Genomic DNA, 20304 nt, shown 5'->3' on the forward strand with positions numbered 1-20304 from the left:
GAAGGAAGGAAGGAAGGAAGGAAGGAAGGAAGGAAGGAAGGAAGGAAGGAAGGAAGGAAGGCAGGAAGGAAGGAAGGAAGGAAGGCAGGCAGGCAGGCAGGCAGGCAGGCAGGCAGGCAGGCAGGCAGGCAGGCAGGCAGGCAGGCAGTGGGCCCTGCCAGAAGCCTTGGCAGCTTCCCCACCTCAGCTTAGGTTAATGCCAGCTCTGCAGACAAGTGTTATTTAGTGAAAGCCATTCCAAAAAGACCTTCCCTGGGGAGCACAAAAAAATAAACCCATTCCCTCCCACTGCTTAAAAGGCTACTAGTGCTGGAGCACATTCCTGCACGAGATATGTAAATTGTATCTGAATTTGCACGATGCTTTTAAACAGACCTTGTTGGAGAAGAGCTTCGGCCGCCAGCTCGCCGGAACCTGCATTGACGTACTCCTCATTAGGATGCTTCCTGTTGTAATGCCTCTTCAGGGAGCCAGATATATTGCAGGAATAATGGCAGTGAGCACACCGGAAAGGCTAGGGAAGGGAAGAGGACACAAATGAGCCATCCCGCCTTCGGATTCACGCACAAGCTAGAATGACCCAACAGCCAAACGTCTGGACCAGTCACTAGGGATGCCACCCTCCAGGTGAGACTTGGGGAATCCCCTGGAACTACAGCTCATCTACAGGCTGTAAAGATCAGTTCCCCTGGAGAAAATGGCTGCTTTGGAGGATGGACTCTATGCCACTGTACCCCACTGAGGTCCCTGTCCTCCCCAGGCTCCATCCTCAATCTCCAGGAGTTTCCCAACTGGGATCTGGCTACCCTACGTTCCCACTCCCTGCCGGTAGGGTTGCCAGGTAAGTCAGAAACACCGGCGGGGGGGGGGGATGTTCCAAGAGTGGGAAGCAGGGCTATTTTGGGGCAGGAACGCACAGGAACGGAGTTCCAGCTGGCTCCTGAGTTGGCCATGCCCAGCAGGAACTCATTAGCATAACAGGCCACACCCAACAGCAGGAACTCATTAGGATGGGCTACATTAGACGTGCGTTGCCTAACATGCAAAGAAGTTCCTGCTACAAAAAAAGCCCAGAGTTTTGACAACAAAGTAAACAGAATAAGAAGCAAAAGGTGGGTGTGGTTGGATGACCACAGTTCTGGTAACATGGGGGTGTGGCCTAATATGCTAATGAGCTGTGCTGCCAGGGATGTGGCTTAAATGCTAATGAGTTTCTGCTGTTGGGTGTGGCTTATTATGCTAATGAGTTCCTGCTGGGCTTTTTCTACAAAAAAAGCCCTGGTGGGAAGTGATGTCACATGACATGCCTACATCACCCGGAAGTGACATATGCATGTTGGTGACATCTAGAGCAACACTCTGCTTTTGGGGCAAAACTCTATGGTAAAATCAGCTTCAAACCATAGAGTTTTGCCCCCAAACCAGAGTGTTACTCCCCGACGTCACTAACATGCCTATGGCCTTTCTGACTGACATAGGCATATTGCGCTTATTTCCAGCAATGTTGCTGTTTTTTTGGAGTGGCAGCTCACTGGCCGCAGGCAGGAACCCGCAAAAACAGGGGCTCCCCCACCCCAAACCGAGGAATGGCAACCCTACCTGCCCAAGGCCAAGGGGGGGGGGCGAGGAACCTGGCAACTTTACCAGTCACAGTTAATCTGATCTAGACCCATCTTGATTTGGACGTTAACAAGCTCATTTGTTCAATAACATAACCCTTCCAAAAGCAACACACGCTATCCTGCCTCTCTGCAACTCGTTATTCCCAATTTTATTACCTTTTTATGCCCTGCAAAGTTTTATATGATGAGGAAAAACCAAAAAAGAAAAGGAAGGGGGGGGGAGATTAAAAGCACACCACCACATCTGTACTGAACAGTTAAGCAAACGACCTATTTGCCACGGCTGCTCAGTTCTGGACTCCTCCGTAAAAAGATGGATTGTCTGGCAAGGTAGCATCCCTCACTCTGAAGTCGCAACCCCCCCCTTCCCAAAAAAACAACGGTGGCATTTTTGAGGGACTCTGTAAATTACAAGGCAATGAAATTAATGCCCTGTGCTAATTTAGTGGCCTACGTCTTTCTGCAGAGGGGGAGGCAAGCAGAGCTTATGCCTCGCTCAAACACGACCACTAAAAGAGATGAATTGGGTACAGGGCTTACAGCAACCGAGGGCCGCAATTCTGCACAGAACTAGGAACACACAAGTTGCAGACGTATCAGTGGGACTTTAGGTGGAATTCCGAAGTCTGACAGAGGTCCCACAGAACTGCTATGTGGTAAATGCCTGCAGGAAGTGCCCAGGAAAGGCCAGTTTGGTGTAGTGGTGTAGTGGTTAAGTGCGCGGACTCTAATCTGGGAGAACCGGGTTTGATTCCCCACTCCTCCACTTGCACCTGCTGATGTGACCTTGGGTCAGTCACAAGCTCTGGCACAGCTGTCCTTGAAAAAGAGCAGTTTGTGTCAGAGCTCTCTCAGCCCCACCCACCTCACAGGGCGTCTGTTGTGGGGAGGGGAAGGGAGAGGAGTTTGTAAGCCGCTCTGAGACTCCAAGTGAAGGGCGGGGGTATAAATCCAATCTCTTCTCTTCTTCTTCTTCAGTGAGAAAATGCAGATATTTCCACCCTCGGACAAGATATGTGTAGAACTGAGTATACTCTGCATCGTGGGATGGAGCCTGTCTAGTGTACACAGGCTTGCCAAATCCAGGTTGAGAAACTCCTGAGATTTGAGGGTGGAGTCTGGGGGAGGACAGGGTTCGGGGAGGTGAGGGACTTCAGTAGGGCATGACACCATAGAGTTTACTCTCCAAAGCAGCCATTTTCTCCAGGGAAACATCTCTGTAGTCTCTGTAGATCTCCAGACCACAGAAATCAGTTCCCTGGAGGGGAAATGGCTACTTTGAAGGATGGATTCTGTTGCATTATATCTCTTTGAGGTCCCTCCCTGACTTTTCCAGGTACCACCCCTCAAATCTCCAGGAGTTAACAACCCTAAAAGAGGCTTGTGCACTTTGTGCATAAAAGTAGAGACATCACCCTGCCAACAAAAGTCTGCATGGCCAAAGCAATGGTATTCCCAGTAGTCATGTATGGCTGCGAGAGTTGGACTATAAGGAAGGCCGAGCGCCGAAGAATAGATTCTTTTGAACTATGGTGCTGGAGAAGACTCTTGAGAGTCCCTTGAACTGCAAGGCGATCAAATCAGTCAATCCTAAAAGAAATCAACCCTGACTGTTCCCTGAAAGGCCAGATAGTGAAACTGAAGCTCAAATACTTTGGCCACCCAATGAGAAGGGAGCACTCCCTGGAGAAGACCCTGATGCTGGGAAAGATTGAAGGTCAAAGAAGACGGGGAGGGCAAAGGAGGAGATGGTTAGACAGTGTCATCGATGCAACGAACATGAAATTGAGCCAACTTCAGAGGACGGTGGAAGACAAGAGGGCCTGGCGGGATCTGGTCCATGGGGTCACGAAGAGTCGGACTTGACTGTACGACTGAACAACAACAGCACTTTGTGACATTATCCCAAGGAAGGTATGCTACTTCCTGGGTACGGTTGGAGCGCCTATGATGAAGCCGCCAGATAAGTTGATCTGGGCCCGGTCAGGAGACTTCCTGGGAACTCTACACACAGCGCCTCTAGCTTCACGGTGGAAGAAAGCCAGGGGAGATATGTAGCAAGCAAACCAACCCATGGTAAAGTCTGCGGTAGATCTGGCAAGGCATGGGGACATCCCAGAAAGAGGGGAGGGGTCATCATGGCTCAGTGGCAGAGAATCTGTTTGGCATGCAGAAGGTCCCAGGTTCAATCCCTCACACCTCCAGTAAGGGTCAAGTAGTAGGTGATGTGAAAGACCTCTGCCAGGAGAGCAGCTGCCAATCTGAGTAGACACAGCGCTGAATTTGAGGGACCAATGGTCCGATTCGGTATAAAGCACCTTCAGGTGCTCATCGCTGTCGTCTGGAAGGCCCAGTTCAATCCCTGGACATTGATTGGCTGCTAGGCAAAGGGGAAGTCCAAAACTGGCAGCCACCATTAGCTGATTGTTCTTTATAGGTGCAAGAAGGATGCCTGCCCACTGTTCTAAAAGACCAACTGAGAAAATGTGTGCTTAGCCTTTTTGTAAAAAAAGATGCCTACAATTTTAACTTATGGGGGGGAAATATGGTTACCACCACCCCCCATCCGTGGGGGAGTTCCCCCACTTTTGTGGGCTCCTCCAAACCGCCAGCCAGCTGGTTGAGGAAAACCCTGCCTGCAAATGCCCCCAAACACAGCGTGATGATGTCACCCGAAGTGACGTCACCTCACCACCAGTGCTCCCTCTAAGCTGAGTTAGTGTGAGCTAGCTCACAGTTTTTTAGCCTCCGGCACACAGATTTTTGTCTTCGCTCAGGAAGGATGGCAAACTGATTTATGCAGTAGCCAAATTGCTCGCTCACAACTTTAATGCCAGAAGCTCACAAAGTAGAATTTTTGCTCACAAGACTCCACAGCTTAGAGGGACCATTGCTTACCACTCTAGTTTTTCGGTAAAACTCTATGGTAAAATTGGGCATACAGTTTTGCCCAGAAACTAGAGTGTTGCCGCGTGACATTGGCGGCGTGATGAACATCACTTCCGGAGCAGAAGCTCCCGCCGGCAGAAAGGTAGGACCTGGCAACCCGGGGGGGGGGGGGGGGGGGAGTTTTGTCGTCTCGTTGATGGCACTTAGCAAACACACACACATACACTTAGTAAGATGGGACCATTCTCTGAAAACAGACACATTTCACAGTTCACACACCCTTCGGAAATTTGCGGCTCAAGCCATCCTTTATGCACGGACAGGCTGCCTTTTTTGTGGGAGGATATTAATGTGCGACATGCCAACCACTAGGTCCAGCTGCCACACTCGCAGGCTCTTGACACAGGAGGAAGGCAGAAGACTGGTTATCTGCCGTTTCGGAACTTACGTCGTTGGTCCGGATCCACCCTACCGGAACCCCTCTTGGAACTGGGAACATCAGAGCGCCAGCACTTTGTTGTATTATTGTTACGTTTTTATTCTGTTTTTAATTGTTTTAAATATGGCTTTTGCCCCAATTGTTAGCCGCCCTGAGCCTTAGGGAACGGCAGGATATATATCAAATTATAAATAAATAAACTAAATTTATGTATTTAAAATATTTATTAGTTGCCTTTATCACTTGTGGAACTCAAGGCTGCGAAGAAGAAGAGGAGGAGTAGGAGGAGGAGATTGGATTGATATCCCGCCCTTCACTACCCAAAGGAGTCTCAGAGCGGCTTACAACCTCCTTCCACTTCCCTTCCCCACAATGGAAACCCTGTGAGGAAGCTCTGACAGAAACGGCTCTTTTTTCAAGAACAGCTGTGCCAGAACTATGGCTTGCCCAAGGTCATCCAGCAGGTGCAAGTGGAGGAGTGGGGAATCAAACCCGGTTCTCCCAGATTAGAGTCCGTGCACTTAACCACGACACCAAACTGCCTATATAAAACACTATATAAATATAGATACACACACACACACAAAGTCACAATTTAAAACTCCATTTAGGACTGCTAATAATTTTTTTTAAAAACTAAATCAGTTAGGTGCAGTTCATCATAAAACTGTCTTCAGTTGCTTCTGGGAGATCGACAATGAGGAGGCCGGTGTACCTCCCTGAGGTGGTTATTTCCCTAGCTGTGGGGCTGCCACCAAAGAGGCCCTCTCATGTGCCCAGCAGACGAGCTTTTTTGATTGGTGGAACGGTCAGGAGGGCCTCTCCCTGAACGTATGGGAGGAGGCAGATGCAACAAATGTTTGTGCTGGTAAAAAAGAAAGGAAGGGTCCTCCTTTGACCACTGAAAATATTATGTTAGGGATAATGATACCCAGGGTTCATTTTGTAGAAAAAGAAGTGCAGGAGCTCATTAGCATAACTCATTAGCATAACTTATTTGCATATGCCACACCCCCTGGTATCACCGGAAGTGTGTCAGAATGCAACACCCACCGCTCAGGCTCCACTGGACTGTTTTGGATTGCTAGCTATTGGGGGGGGGGAGATCTGCCCTCGCAGAGGAGGGAGAGCTTGTACCTGAATAAAACTTGGCCTTAAAGGTGCCACTGGACTGTTTTGGATTGCTAGCTATGGGGGGGGGGACATGCAGATCTGAGCAGAAAGGAAGGAAGGAGAGAAAGAAAGAGAAGGAAAGAAGGAGGGAAAAAGGAAAGAAAGAGAAGGAAAGAAGGAAGGACAGAAAGATGGAAAGAAAGAGGGAGAAGGAAATAAGGAGGGAAAGGGAAAAAAGGAGAGAAGGAAAGAAGGAGGGCTGCGTCTTGCTCCTCGTGGCCCTGGGCTGCTGGGAGAAGGGGGTGGGGATTGTTGCATGTGCCCGCCCCCTGGGCTCTTTACTGCCGGAGCTCAGCTCCTGTGCGCTCCTGCAGGAAATGACCCCTGATGGTACCTACAAGGAAAACAAACAAGCAAACAAACATGTGATCCCGGGACAGGAGACGAGTGAGAGTGAGTGGAAAAGCTAGCTGTAGCTATCCCACTGTCTGGCCTAGTGTCTGGCATGGCAGACTGCGGATTTGAACCCAGGCCTTCCAAGTGATAGCAGAACATTCTCACCATAGCACAGGGGAAGGGAGGGGGACAGTACATTCCCTGGTTACCTATGAGACCACTGGTTTTCAGCGAAGAACCTTAGCCTCGGAAATCCCTCCATTCCCTCGCCGAACGGAGGCTCTAACGCTTAGCGCTAGTCCGACTAAAATTAATTTTTTTGCAAAACGTAAGATTCAATCACTTCACAAAAATCAATCAGTACAGGTGTCCTACTACATCCCCTTTGGGGACCCCGGATAAATCCATGTAAATAGGTTTGCTGACTAGAATACTGAACACAACAATGCGACGGTGCTTCTGAGACACAGCCCCAGCGCCGAGAGCCTTGCGAATCCTCAATCTCATTCACGGGCGCAACAATGAGGTTACGCGGCTGTTCTACCCAACGGGGACACTGGATCTGAAAGGTAATGACCTCCCTGATGAGGTCATGGAAGAAGGGAGGATGGCAAATCAGGTCTTTTAGGCCCAGCTTCAAAACTTCTGTTAATACGCAACGAAAAACCATTTTCTCTCTCTGTATGGATGTCCTATCAAGTTGCTTCCGACATATGGTGACTCTGTAGGGTTGCCGCCCCCCAGGTCCGGGCGAGGAATCCCCTATTTTGGGGGGCTCCTACCTGTCCCCATGGAAGTGATGTCATTGTGCCTATCAGGGCTGCTCCCGCCCTGCCCCAGCGTGATTGGGCGGTTCGGGTGTTCCTCCCGCTCTTCACCACCACCACCACCACCCGCCAAGCACCCAGCCTTGCCCGGGTTCTCTGCTGCCGTCTTCCTTGCTCCGGGGCTAGCTCCCATGCTCCCAGCCTTGCTCCTGACTCCTGGGCTCGGTGAGTGGTCTTCAGACCGGACCCCCTGCTTGGGCCTCTTGGCTGGTTGCTTCGCAGGGGCCCCGATGGGATGACGTCACTTCCGGGGGATGTCAGCATGTCGGGGAGGTCCCTGCCCACTTCCAGAAAGCCCCCCCCAGTCCCCCTGGTGGCAAGACGAAGGGACGTGGCAACCCTATGACTCTATGAATGAATGGCCCTGACCTGGATAGACCAGTCTCGTCAGAGCTTGGAAGCTAAGCAGGTCAGGTTGCCAAGCACCAGGTGGTGGCTGGAGATTTCCTGGGATTACAACTGACCCCCCAGGTGACAGAGATCAGTTCCCCTGGAGAAAATGGCTGCTGTACAAGGTGGACGCTATGGCATTACACCCCACTGAATTCCCTCCCCTTCCCAAATCATAAGAACATAAGAGACGCCAATGTTGGATCAGGCCAAAGGCCCATCCAGTCCAACACTCTGTGTCTCACAGTGGCCATAAATACCAGGTGCCATCAGGAGGTCCACCAGTGGGGCCAGGACACTAGAAGCCCTCTCACTGTTGCCCCCCCCCAAGCACCAAGAAGACAGAGCATCACTTTCCCCAGGGTCCCTACCTATATCTTGTGGCTAATAGTCACTGATGGACCTCTGCTCCATATGCTTATCTAATTCCCTTTTGAAGCCGTCCATGCTTGTAGCCGCCACCACTTCCTGTGGTAGTGAATTCCAAGGGTTAATCACTCTTTGGGTGAAGAAGGACTTCCTTTTATCCATTCTAACCCGACCGCTCTGCAGTTTCATGGAGTGCCCACGAGTTCTTGTATTGTGAGAAAGGGAGAAAAGTACCTCTTTCTCGACCTGCTCTTTCCCATGCATAATCCTACCCTTCTCAGGTTCCACCCCCAAAATCTCCAGGGAATTCCAAACCTGGAGCTGGCAACCTTATAAGCAGGACTGGCCCTGGTCAGTATTTGGATGGGAGACCACCATAACAGTCCAGGGCTCCTACGCAGGCAATGACAACCCACGTCTGAATGTCTCTTGCCTCGGAAACCCTATGGGTTTGCCATGGGTTGGTAGTGAACTGGTGGCATGGTCCCCCACTGCGAATTAATGAGCGCCAAAATATCCTATCACTGACAGCCTTATTCAGGTCTTGCAAACTGAAGATGTTTAAAAAGGAGGGATACCGACAACCCAAAAATCAAAACTGTAGGGTTCTGATTTCCATTGCCCAGAGTTCCCTGTTAGCGTACATCCCCATTATGTACAAGACCCATCTTTCAAATGACAGCCCTACGCAAATCCACAATACTGCCAACTATTAAAGTAATGAAGATGGCCAGATCGATTTGTTCTCCAACCGTAGCATGTGCTTCAACCCTTAGATGCTCTAAATGGCTATGAATAATGGAACCGTCACAACAACCAAAAAATGGCGTCTTCACAAGAAACGATCTCACAGAGATGCTTGCAGTTTTGAAGTGTGATATAGGGATTGGGTAAACATAAGAAGGAGCTGTGGAGGCTCAAGTGTTTAAGACACTGAACTGCAGGCTGTGGAAGGTCAGTAGTTCAGCAGTTCGAGAACCGAGTGTGCCGCATGATAGAGTGAGCACCCGTCTCTAGTTCCAGCTCCTGCCACCCTAGCAGTTCGAAAGCAAGAAATTGCAAGTAGATAAATAGGTACCACTTCGGTGGGAAGGTAACAGCGTTCCGTGCGCCTTGGTGTTTAGTCATGCCGGCCACATGCCGGTCTTCGGACAGCGCTGGGTCTTCGGCTTTGAAATGGAGATGAGCACTGCAACCCTAGAGTCGGACTCGACTGGCTTTTGAGCAAGGGGGACATTTATCTTTTTAAACATAAGAAGAGCCCAGCTGGTCCATCTAGTCCAGCATCCTGTTTCGCATGCTGGCCAAACCAGTTACCCTGAAGGGCCAATGAACAGAACGTAGACGTCAAGGCCTCCTACTGCCGCAGCCTCCTAGCACTGGGACTCAGAGCTCTGCCAACAAAACTCAGAGCCCTTGAAGCTACTTCACTTAAGCGGGCCTTTCCAACATTTAACACAGCCAGTATCAAGTTTATCTTCCTTACCTGTCCCTGCTAGGAGCCTCTGTGCTTTGAGAGTCTCTCTGCATTATACGCGGCTGCACAGCCCCAACAGAAGGATACCAGCCTGGCAAGTCTGCTCAGACCTCATTTATATTGGGTGCAGGTAGGGTTCCCAAGTACCGACCTACGATCCGGCGGGGGACACATGCTTCCCCGCCGGAAGATTCTTGCTTGGAACATAGGCACTGCACTATTCCGTCGCCCAGACGTGACACAGACACGTAGCTGGGCGACGCTCTGGTAATGGGACTGGAAACTCGATGGTACCATCGAGTTTCCAGCCCCATTGCTAGAGTGTCGCCCGGCTACGTGCCTATGTCACAACTGGGCGATGGAATAGTGCAGCGCCTGTGTTTTCCCCGTGGGAATGGTCCCGCGAAGAACTATACATCCCCCGCCGAATTAAGGTAAGTACTTGGGAGCCCTGGGTGCAGGACATGGGTGAAGTGCAAGTGTTCCACCCACAGCGCATCACATTTAGAAAATGCACTGGATGGCCCAAGCTAGCCCGATTTCATCAGACTTCTGAAGCTAAGCAGGGTCGGCCCTGGTCAACATTTGGATGGAAGGGCCGTGGCTCGGTGGCAGAGCATCTGCTAGGTATATAGAAGGCCCCAGGTTCAATCCCCGACATCTCCAGTTCAAGGATCAGGTAATAGGTGATGTGAAAGACCCCCATCTGAGACCCTGGAGAGCTGCTACCAGTTTGAGCGAACAATACTGATTTTGATGGACCGAGGGTCAGATTCAGTATAAGACAGGTTCATGTGTGTTCACCCAGGAATACCAGGGTTGCTACAAAGATGCAGGCAATAACTAACCACCTCTGAACATCTCTTGCCTCGAAATGCCTACAGGGTTGCCATATAGTCGGCTGCGACTTGATGGCAAAAACAAACACACGTACGTACATGGCAAGCTACTCCTGCTCATCTCTTGCCCTGAAAATCCCATGGCGTTGGGGTTGCTATGCATTAATTGCAACTTCATAGCACGTAAGTTATTATGTAATTATGTTAGAATAAAATTAGGAATCAAATGCACATGCAACCCCTGTTTTCATCAGTGTCCAGTACCATTAAAGGTAAAGGTTCCCTTGCTCGAAAGCCAGTCGAGTCTGACTCTAGGGTTGCGGTGTTCCTCTCCGTTTCCAAGCTGAAGAGCCAGCGCTGTCCGAAGACGTTTCCGTGGTCATGTGGCCGGCATGACTAAACACCAAGGCGCACGGAACGCTGTTACCTTCCCACCGAAGTGGTACCTATTTATTTCCTTACAGTTTCAACTGCTAGGTTGGCAGGAGCTGGAACTAGAGACGGGAGCTCACTCCGTCATGCGGCACCCGGGTCTCGAACTGCTGAACTACCGTCCTTCCACAGCTTGCAGTTCAGCGTCTTAACCACTTGAGCAACCGCAGCTCACCCAGTACCATTAAATAACTATAAAACAAATTTACAAAGTATGTTTATACACACACACACACACACACAGAGAGAGAGAGAGAGAGAGAGAGAGAGAGAGAGATCTTCTGGCTGCAGTAAACAACTCCTCAAAATCCCTTGGTACTTGGACTATGTTAGACTGATGAATACTCCTGACTAGGTAATTATGAATCTTTAATGTTTAGTTAAGGCAAACAGCCCTAGCCTTTGTTATTTTTGTAATCTCTGGTAGTCTATGCTAAGTTCTGTACTGAATAAAGATCCTTCTTATTTCTAATTGTCTCTGGTGTTATAACTTGAACTCCAAGGCTAAATCTTGTGCCTAACCTTGACCACATATGCTACCTTGGGAAGAGTAAAAGTGTGCATCTCTGGATTGAGTTGCTAATGTGTTCTGTCCCAGATGCCAACTAAGGGTTTGGAATCTCTTCCCTTAGGAGAAGCAGGGACTAGTGAAAAGAGGTTCTGGTGGCAAATTGTCTGGAAACCAGAGAGGGTATAGACCATCTCATGGTTTGTTGTTTAATGTACTGAAAAGTACAGGATTCCCTCTCATCCCTGGACTGGCTTGGGTGGGCTAATCCTGTACAGCATCTATCTATCTATCTATCTATCTATCTATCTAATCTATGCTAGACAGAATCACTGAAATGAAACAATCTACTGCCATATATAAAATCTGTAAACAATTTATGTCAGGAATTGTTGTGCTGTATCACAACTGCAGCTAGAATTCTTTGTGCTAACTCATTGAGAGAAAGAAATCCCCACAAGTGAGGAACAGGAAAATAAAATGATACAAATATGCAATCACGACTGGATCAACTCAAAATGTAAACAATAAGGAAGGAAGAGGCACAGATACAACCGTTTTATTGACAACTGGTACACATATTTAAATTGCTAAAATAACGAAGTGCACATTTCAGCTGGTGCTAATCATGTAATTAATCTTTACAAAAGGGTATCAGTGCATATTACGGTTAACAAAGTGCTAGCATGTGAATACTACTACAACTACAAATAATAATAATGATGATGATGATGGATGATGATGATGCCATAGTAAGCATTTCCTAGTATCAGTGGAAGATTTTTCTGTTTGACCCTGAACTGGAACGAACAAGAGCTACACAACGCAACATCCACGGTAATTTCAGATGAAGGGGCTTACTCAGGATAAGTTCCCAATGGATCATTCCCTAATCCAGGCAGAGTGGCATGCTTTTTTTTATTATTATTTTAAAACCCGCTATTAAGTTTCACTGCCAGTGAGAACAAACCTGATTCTTCATCTTTTGCATGAGCGATAAAAGTTGTGGCTGGCAGCAAAATTGCTTTATTGTTTTACAATGTTCTCTGCCTTGAGAGTTGGGCGAGTTAAAAATCCATATTAATAAATCGCTGTCAGCGCCAACTGGTGAGGATGCAGCCCAGACCCACGCATTTTTTAATGTGAGGCCATAGATTTTTCCCACTACCAATGGGAATGCAAACATCTGCAGGAACTCTTAAAGAGCCCATTCCCTCTCTATTAGGCTTCATCAACACCTTACAGTCCTTGTGGTGGTTGGGGAACAACAGAAGGACTTTTCATCTCATGTGCAGTGGGACTTTTGCGCCTCCCAGACATACACTGGCTCTTTTCTGTTTGCGACCACAATGCACCGGGGGGGGGGGGGGGGAGAAGAAGGAGAAGAAGAGCTGGATTTATACCCCCTCTTCAGTTGCAGTCTCAGAGCAGCTTACAATCTCCTTTCCCTTCCTCTCCCCACAGCAGACACCCTGCGAGGCAGGTGGGGCTGAGAGAGCTCTCTCAGAACTGCCCTTGAGAGAACAGCTCTGACAGAATTGTGACTGACTCAGCTGGCTGCATGTGGAAGAGTGGGGAATCAAACCTGGTTCTCCAGATTAGAGTCCGCCACTCTTAACCACGACACCGAACTGGCTGTAGCCCTGCCCCCCTTTCACAACCACCACCATTGGCTTTGTTGTAGAAATCACGTCACTGATGTGGCTACACTTAAGTTCCCAATGGACCCAATAGCGGCTTCGTGGGCTGGTCTGCAAAGCAAAAACAGTGTGGAGGGTGAGGCTAAACCTGCTTCTCCCTGCAGGCTATGGCCACAAACAGAAAAGACCTCAGGTGCATCTGGGAGGCACAAAGCTCGCACTCCACGTGTGATCCAGAGTCTTCGTGCTGTTCCCCAACAAACATGAAGGCCATGTAACCTGTAGATCAGGGGTGTCAAACAAGTGGCCCGGGGGCTGGATCAGGCCCCCAGAGGGCTTCTATCAGGCCCACAAGGGACTGGTTGTCTCCTGCTTCTTCCTCCAGGTCTGCTGCTGCATCATAGCTTGCTTTCCCAGACTGACTCAATCACTCAGGAGAGATAGATAGGCAAGCTTCTGCTCTGTGCACTGGGCTGAGGCTCCTCCCCCTCCCAGATTGCAACAGCACAGACATTTTGATGCAATAATTCAGAGCAAGAAGCAGAGACCGTTAAATAAACAAAATATTGCAAGAATGCTAATGTTTCGAGCATGTTTTTAAGTTAAAAAAATCTTTGTGTGACCTTATCAAGTTTATATCTCCACTCCCTGGCATTACATTTTATGACACACATGGGCCGGCCCGACAAAGTCCAATTTATGTCAAATCCGGCCCTCCGTAACAAATGAGTTTGACACCCCTGCTGTAGATGAACCTCAGACTCTACTCTTGGGCCCCAACAGTCTGATTCCCTCGGCTCCTTTCTAAAGCTTCTCTTTCCTTTCCCAGTCTTTATTTGGAGGAAGTAGAAGAGCTGTGTGGGCAAAGGAAGACGACGTCTCAGTACTTCTTTATAGAAGAGAGAATTTCAGGACGCATAGCTCTTTCTCTCTCTCCTGCCTGACTAGCTGATGCTGCCGTCACAGTCACAGAAAACGGATGGGTGGAGTGACCGCATCCTGCGGACACATGCAGGAGGAGGGTCCTAGGCTCTTGGGTAAGCAAGTGCAGGGAATGACTTTACACTGCCTGAGACCCTGGAGTGCTACTGAATAGTCAGTTCTGAACCAAATGGGCCAATGATGTGGTTCGGTGGAGGAGGGACAGAAAGGGCAAAAAAACTGAACCTTAAAATTCAGAACCTAACAAAGGTTAGTAAAATGTGAAAAAGAGGGCCAATATTAAAAACTAAATGTAGAAAATATATAGAAAAAGATGCATGTATTTATTAATTACAAATTTAAAAACATGTATAAGGGCCCATTCAGATCAAATATATAAGTAACATACACACGGGCTTAAAAACCTGACCTGACGCATTTCGGCCTGCGTAGGCCTTCCTCAGAGGTCAAACAATTGAGTGGCAAGATGGCTATATAAATATAATACACTCATGTAGACACAATCAGAATAGATACACAATATAAATTCAATACGGACCAGAAAACCAGTTGTTCCAGAATAAAACCACCAGGCACGCAATAAATGTGCAAATGAGATCTTTAAAAGTACAATTACTTGCCCAGTGGTTCTAAAGTATAGACTAGAATTGCCTTCTCTGATTGTGTTGCCACAGTGTTCTCAAGTAAAAAGCAGCATGAATAGTCAATTCTGAACCAAATGGACCAATGATGGGGTTCAGTGGAGGGCCACTTCGTATGCTAGCCAGAGGTCCAAAGACCATTAAGATACTGCACTCCTCCATTCCCCCAGAAGAACACAGTGGCGAGTGGAAGACCGGTCTTGCCCCCAGCCATTTGCCAAAGGACGAACACCTGTAGAGAGCTTGCCATCCACCACCCTGGCTGAAAGAACTCTGCTGGAATTGCCAGTTTCCATATGAATCCAGGAGCTAAAGGAAGATCAGCCTCATTCTAGACAGAAGCAGGGGTCATTTCCTGCAGGAGCGCACAGGAGCGGGGCTCCGGCAGTAAAGAGCTCAGGGGGCGGGCACAAGCAACAAGCCCCACCCCCTGCTCCCAGCAGCCCTCAGTCAAAGCAAGAAGCAGCCAGGTAAGTTGCAGAGCCCCACCCCAAAACAGTCCAGTGGCACCTTTAAGACCAAGTTTTATTCAGGCACAAGCTCTCCCTCCTCTGTGAGGACAGATCTGCACATCCCCCCCCTCAATAGCTAGCAATCCAAAACAGTCCAGTAGAGCCTGAGCAGTGGGTGTTGCCTTCTGACACACTTCCAGTGATGTCAGGGGGTGTGGCATATGCAAATAAGCTATGCTAATAAGTTATGCTAATGAGCTCCTGCACCTCTTTTTCTACTAAATGACCCCTGGACAGAAGCAAATGACCACATGAAGGTGCCTTATACTGAATCAGCCTATCAAAGTCAGTACTGTCTACTCAGACGGGTAATGGTTCGCCAGGGTCCCAGGCAGAGGTCCTTCGTATCACCTGCTGCCTGGTCCTTTTAACCAGAGATACTGAGACCGATTCCCCACAAGAAGCTGTGCCGGCCTTGCTCTTCTGTTTCCCCCACTTGCATTTTGACCCACAGCTCCCCCCCGATTCCCCCCGCGTCTTCTCAGTCCTTGTTTTTTCAGATGGAGAAGATGCGGGGAAAATCGGGGTGTGGGGGGGAGCTGCAGGTCAAACTGCGGCCGCGCAGCGGATAGTGTGAAATTGACCGATGCAAGCAGGGGAAACAGAAGAGCGAGGGGGGCACAGTTGCTTGCGGGGAACCGGTCTGAGGATTGAACTTGGGACCTTCTTCAGGCCGAGCAAATACTCTTCCACTGAGCCATGACCCTTCCGAATGCCCATTAACAACTCCCCGGCTCTTTCTGGCACCATCAACCTCACCTTCCTCTGTTCCTTTCGCCCCTGCCTGTCTCACCTTTTTCACCTGCAGGCAAAGCCTCTGCCTTGTTCTCGTTTATGTACAGTGCCTGCCAGTGAACATAAGAACATAAGAACATAAGAGATGCCAATGTTGGATCAGGCCAAAGGCCCATCCAGTCCAACACTCTGTATCACACAGTGGCCAGAAATACCAGTGCCATCAGGAGGTCCACCAGTGGTATTCTATTTGACTCTGAAGGACACGCACGCACTGAAAAGAAATATCACAGCCCTGTCACACTTTTAATCTGGAAACTATCCTGCCAATAAGCCGCTCCTTGGGCCATAAATCTGGCTCGTTTCTAGGACCCAGTTGGGTGTAGTGGTTAAGTGTGGGGGCTCTAATCTGGGAGAACAGGGTTTGATTCCCCACTCCTCCACCTGAACCTGGCTGGATGCCCTTGGGCAAGCCATAGTTCTGTCAGAGCTGTTCTTGAAAAAGAGCAGTTCCTCTCAGAGCTCTCCCAGCCCCACCTACCTCACAGGGTGTCCATTGTGGGGAGGGGAAGGGAAAGGAGATTGTAAGCCGCTCTGAGACTCCTTCAGGTAGTGAAGGGCGGGATATAAATCCAATCTTCTAGGATGGCTGTCCCTGGTTGTACCACCATCCTCTCCCTCTTCTGTCCCGGGCCTTGGCTTGAATTCAGAGCACTGAGATCCTCACACGAAACTGCCTTACACTGGCTCAGACCATTGGTCCTTCAAGGTCAGTATTGTCTACTCAAAACTGGCAGTGGCTCTCCAGGGTCTCACACCACCTACTACTTGATCCTTTTAACTGGAGATGCTGGGAACCAGGTCCATAGCTACGGTGGGACTTGGGGGGGCTCTGCCCCCTTTCTTAAAGGCACAGCCCCACAACAAATAGATAGGAACTCTCAGGCTGGGGCAAGTGATGCTCTGTATTCTTGATGCTTGGGGTGGGGGGGCAACAGTGGGAGGGCTTCTAGTGTCCTGGCCCCACTGCTGGACCTCCTGATGGCACCTGGTATTTTTGGCCATTGTGTGACACAGAGTGCTGGACTGGATGGGCCATTGGCCTAATCTGGCTTCTCTTATGTTCTTATGTTCCTGTAAATGCTTTTTTCCAATCATGTTTAAATGTTTTTTTAAAGGTGTGTGCTTCTTTAAGCAGAGCGAGGTGCTGTAGTTGACTGATTCTTGCGCTGAGCAAGGGGGTTGGAGTAGGTGACCTCTAGGATCCCTTCTAACTCTGTGTCAAGATACTGGTCTCCTTGAAGAGAGTTTTTCTGCCCAAGTCTTAGCTTTCTGGACTGTAGAAGTCATCACCCCCACCCGCCGGCTTGTTCTCAGAATTGTTGCTTAGGCTGGCAGAAGTGATTAACTTGCAGCAGCAGAGAACCATCATCTGAAGTGGCTGACAGCTTGCAGTTTAGAGATCTATCCCGGTAACAGCTTTCTATTGGCTAAATGGCTTTTCTTCCTGCATTGAGAACTTCAGCCCCACCAGAAAAACAAAATTGTCCCACAAGCCACAAAATCCTGGCTACGGGCCTGCCGGGGACTGAACCTGGGACTTTCTGTATGCTGAGCAGACGCTCTGCTGCTGAGCCACGGCCTTGCTTAACAACCCGCATGACCTTCACCCTGCAACTTCAGGCTCAATTCGCAGTTCTTATGCCCATCGATGCACAGCACCCAGTGCCTACTCGGTGATGAAGCCGCAGCTCACAGATGGTTTCTTATGGGTGTATTTATAGCCTGCTACTCTTTTATTTGTAGCCAGTCTTTTGGCCCAAGCTGGTTCTCATAAAACAAAAATGACAATGAGACTGATTAAAATCCAGCAATCCGTCCATAAAAGCCATGATAGCAACACCCAATCGAAATGGAGCACTCGGCATCCCTCAAAAGAACCCCCCCCCCAAAGTCTCCTAAAAAGGACAGCTTGACCGATAGGGAGGGAACACTCTGTATTCCCAGCAGAAACCTATTCCAGAACTTGGGCGCAATCACAGAGAAAGCTCTGGAACATACCAGCATTGATACTAATCAATGACACTGCCAGGAAAAATTGCCACAAGGAATAGAAATGACACATGGGTACATATTGGGAGAGCCATTCCTTTTCAACTGGTCTTCAAAGAACCTTACAGCATCGGGTTGGATCCAGACTACATTGGCAATTTCCACTTCCATGATCGAGGTTTATAAGATTATGCATGGGACAGAGCAGGTAGAGAAAGAAGTACTTTTCTCCCTTTCTCACCGTACAAGAACTCGTGGGCACTCAATTAAATTGCTGAGCAGTCGGGTTAGAACAGACAAAAGGAAGTCCTTCTTCCCCCAAAGGGTGATTAACACATGGAATTCACTGCCACAGGAGGTGGCGGCGGCTACAAGCATGGACAGCTTCAAGAGGGAATTGGATAAGCATATGGAGAAGAAGACCATCAGTGGCTATTAGCCACAAGGTATAGATAGGAACTCTCAGGCTGGGACAAGGGATGCTCTGTCTTCTTGGTGCTTGGGGGGGGGCAACAGTGAGAGGATTTCTAGTGTCCTGGCCCCACTGGTGGACCTCCTGATGGCACCTGGTATTTTTGGCCACTGTGTGGCAGAGTGTTGGACTAGATGGGCCATTGGCCTGGTCCAGCATTGGCTTCTCTTATGTTCCATTGATTCCCCCCCCCCGCCGCAGACCCCTGCCCCCCTGGCGCTCCTCAGAGTTGCCTGTCCTCCAGGAGCGACGCATTGTGGAGATCAGTGATCTTCTGCGGGAGGCTGGGATGCTCCATTCTGACCCTGTAAAATTTAACCTGGAGTCCCAACCCGTTTTCTCGCCCTCCAGCCTCCGCCAGTACCAAATGTATTAGCTTCCGTTGATGGATGAGGAATGGCAGCAGGGTGGGTGGGAACCGTCTTACCTTGAACGAAGCGTGCTGCTCCATGTGACGCTGGAGCTGGGGCTTTTGGGCAGCGGTGTAATCACAAACCGTGCACTTGAACTGTTTCCCTGAAACAGAAAACCAGGTGAATTCAGATGCAAATGGTCGCTGGACGGAGAAGAACGGTGGGGTAAGAGGGAACGGGCTGTCGATGGGCGCTTTCCGTCCTGTGTCTGCAGCCAATTGGCTGGGGTAGCAGCTCCTAAATCCCTTTAATTTGTTGACTGTTAAAGTGATGAATTGCAGATTGAGCAGCACGGAAAGAAAGTCGCCACCCCTGGCAAGATCGAGAAAACCTTATCTCTTTTTTTAGGACACGGTTTCAAAGTTTACAGTGTTTCTTTGGACTTAAAAAAAATTAGAAGTGGAACAGAGTAACTGAAAACACCGTGGTATTATATTTACTGGGTCTTTATATGAGGGTACACATCAGCACCAGAATTAGCCTTGAGAACCAGTTTGGTGTCGTGGTTAGGAGCGCGGACTGGGAGAACCGGGTTTGATTTCCCCACTCCTCCACGTGCAACTGCTGGTGTGACCCTGGGTCAGTCACAAGTTTTCTCAGAGCTGTTCTCTCTCAGAAGCAGTCCTCGAAACAGCTCTCTCAGCCCCACCGACCTCACGGGGTGTCTGTTGTGGGGAGGGGAAGGGAAAAGGAGTTTGTAAGCCGCTCTGAGACTCCTTCGGGTAGTGAAGGGGGGGGTATAAATCCAATCTCTTCTTCTTATAAGAAGGGGCCATCTTCTGGATACGAAAAATTCTGTTCATGGCAGAGATGGATAAAATTACGAAGAAACTGAATAACAAGGAAGCCCTTGACTTTTTTGAAGAATGGAAGGACTTTAAACTTTACCTAGAAAAAAACTGGGATGTGAAGCACAATTTACTATGTTTAGAACAATATTGAGATTAATTGATGTTATCTTAAGATGTACTGGAGGGTCAAAGGGGGAAACATTGCGGGAAGCCACCAGAAGGGAGGGGGGATATGGGAATATAGGTATTGGTTTAAGAATGATAACAGTTTTTTAATTGTAAGAGGTTATTTCCATGAAAATAAAAATTCTTTTACCAAAAAAAAAAAGGGGGGCCATCTTCTTAGTGTTGTGTACTCTGACTGTCAGTGACTCATCAGGATCCGACACAGAGGAAGGTCTTTCTCGAAAACCATTCCCCTGGGATCATTATCCGGAGACACCCGGGACTGGATACGGGACCTTCAGCACATAAGGCTGGTGATCTACCACTGATCCATAGCCTCTGACTGCCTAAATGTCTTAAAGAGCCTCCCAAAGAGACTTTAATAGGCCTCATCAATTAGAGCTGCCAACCCCCACTTGGAAAGGAATTGATGGGGGGGGGGGAAGGCTGACAGGGAAAACCCAGAACTGACATCAGACCTCTCTAGAAATAACCAAAAAACTCTATGACCTTATCAAAAAGTTTCTGGGAATTCCTAGAGAGGTGTGTTGTCACTTCCAGACTTTTCCCGGAAGTGAAACCACTCTGTTGCTGATTCCTCTCCCATGTCTCCCCCCCCCCCGGGGGCCCTGCTGGGTTC

The 20304-nt window shown here is 49.0% G+C and overlaps 1 protein-coding gene across 1 annotated transcript in view; it reads right to left on the minus strand.

Moving 5' to 3' along the window:
• The window catches only part of ZFAT (zinc finger and AT-hook domain containing), a 173253-nt gene that overhangs the window by 39471 nt on the left and 113478 nt on the right, over positions 1-20304 (minus strand). The window contains 2 exon segments of the mRNA XM_015427248.1: positions 376-514; positions 18723-18811. Of these exon segments, the coding sequence (XP_015282734.1) occupies positions 376-514; positions 18723-18811 (228 nt within the window).

Source organism: Gekko japonicus, unplaced genomic scaffold (assembly GCF_001447785.1).
Source record: "Gekko japonicus isolate JY-2015 unplaced genomic scaffold, Gekko_japonicus_V1.1 scaffold1294, whole genome shotgun sequence".
Taxonomy (NCBI): domain Eukaryota; kingdom Metazoa; phylum Chordata; class Lepidosauria; order Squamata; family Gekkonidae; genus Gekko; species Gekko japonicus.